Source organism: Puntigrus tetrazona, unplaced genomic scaffold (genome assembly GCF_018831695.1).
Source record: "Puntigrus tetrazona isolate hp1 unplaced genomic scaffold, ASM1883169v1 S000000200, whole genome shotgun sequence".
Taxonomy (NCBI): Eukaryota; Metazoa; Chordata; class Actinopteri; order Cypriniformes; family Cyprinidae; genus Puntigrus; species Puntigrus tetrazona.
The window spans coordinates 1-1,550 of record NW_025047868.1 but is presented as its reverse complement, the minus strand read 5'-3'; the positions used below and the strand labels follow the sequence as shown (position 1 = coordinate 1,550).

At 36.1% G+C, this 1,550-nt stretch overlaps 1 protein-coding gene across 1 annotated transcript; it reads left to right on the top strand.

Annotated features, from left to right (window-relative positions):
* The first annotated feature begins 85 nt into the window (after positions 1-85).
* On the top strand, positions 86-685 carry LOC122333166 (regulator of nonsense transcripts 2-like). Its single transcript, XM_043230669.1, has 3 exons — positions 86-192; positions 326-434; positions 542-685. The coding sequence occupies exons 1-3, from the start codon at positions 113-115 to the stop codon at positions 662-664; spliced, it is 312 nt and encodes a 103-aa protein (XP_043086604.1). The 5' UTR covers positions 86-112; the 3' UTR covers positions 665-685.
* The last annotated feature ends 865 nt before the right edge of the window (positions 686-1,550 follow it).

Genomic DNA, 1,550 nt, shown 5'->3' with positions numbered 1-1,550 from the left:
CTGATTACCTTTTATTGTTTCAGCTTTATTTCAACTGCCTAAAACTTTTTTTCTTTATCACATTGTGGCTGATGGGTTGCTCAGTTGTGTTCCTGTGTGTTTTCAGGCTGCTATGGACTTCTGTATGAACATGAACACAAAGTCTAATCGCAGGAAGCTGGTTCGAGCTCTTTTCACGGTGCCCAGACAGAGGTGTGTGTGTGTGTGTGTGTGTGTGTGTGCATCTGTAGATGTGAACACTAGATGGAGCCAGGACATCAGGTGTTGAGTGGCTGTGCATTAATAGTTTTACCTGTGTGTGTGTGTGTGTGTGTGTGTGTGTCAGACTGGATCTGTTGCCGTTCTACGCTCGTCTGGTGGCCACTCTGCATCCATGTATGTCTGACGTAGCTGAAGACCTTTGCTCGATGCTCAAAGGAGATTTCAGATTTCATGTGAGTGTTCTAAAGGCCAAGTAAGGCATTTTATAATCAGAATGACCTAAAATGCTGTCTGGGTCTGCAAGTCATCTCACAAAAGTGTGTGTTTGGGATACTTACAGATCAGAAAGAAGGACCAAATCAACATTGAGACCAAGAATAAGACGGTGAGGTTCATCGGGGAGTTGGCCAAGTTCAAGATGTTTTCCAAAACGGACACACTGCACTGCCTCAAGGTGAGCTGATGACGCCTACAGTGTAGACTAACTAGGGAGGACAGCACCAGCGCTTGAAGTCTCTGTTAATTTGACTGATTTTTATTAAATCTCTACAGGAACTATTTTACTTTTAATAACTATTGGAAATACTTTTTGGTGAATTAAATTAAGCTGAAATAAAATATACAAATATTAGATCAAACACTAAAATGTTAATCCAATAAATAAGGGACAGACTAACCAGAATTTGTTAGTTACCTCTAACTAAAACAAAAATATTGGTTACTTTGAATTATATTACAAATTATATATGTATTTCTTATTGTAACTTGGAATGCTAAAATAACTCAAATTATATAGACGTTAAAACTAGAAAACAAACTATGACGTGAAAGAAACTAAAATAAAGATGCAAACAGAAAATACTAACAATTATTAACAAATATATCAGTGTCTCAGTGATACCAAAATTGAACTGATACATAAAATAATTGTAAAGTCAAGTACTAAACATACTAGAACTAAAACTGAAATAAAAAGATACTAATAAAATAATGACTTTTTTTTTAAAAAACTAAAGATGCAAATTAACTGTAAATATATAAAAGCAAAGTAAATGCATTTATAGTACATTTATAGTATATTAGTAATCCTAAAATAGCACTGGTTCAGTAGCATTTTAGCTTTGCTGTGATAAAGTTCATGTGCTGATAATAACATTTGACTGCTGAAATTTTGGTATCATTATATCCTTAGACATTTATTCCAGCATCTCTAATGCTCTGTGTGTGTGTGTGTCTGTGTGTGTGTCTGTGTGTGTGTGTGTGTCTGTCTGTGTGTGTCTGTCTGTGTGTCTGTCTGTGTGTCTGTGTGTCTGTCTGTGTGTCTGTCTGTGTGTCTGTCTGTGTGTCTG

What these genes read in the sequence shown, in the direction of transcription:
- LOC122333166 (XM_043230669.1), top strand. Translation starts at nt 113, where the DNA reads ATGGACTTCTGTATGAACATGAACACAAAGTCTAATCGCAGGAAGCTG. An exon ending in TTCACGGTGCCCAGACAGAG is followed by an intron (nt 193 to 325) that starts GTGTGTGTGTGT and finishes TGTGTGTGTCAG; the next exon opens with ACTGGATCTGTTGCCGTTCT. An exon ending in AAGGAGATTTCAGATTTCAT is followed by an intron (nt 435 to 541) that starts GTGAGTGTTCTA and finishes GGATACTTACAG; the next exon opens with ATCAGAAAGAAGGACCAAAT.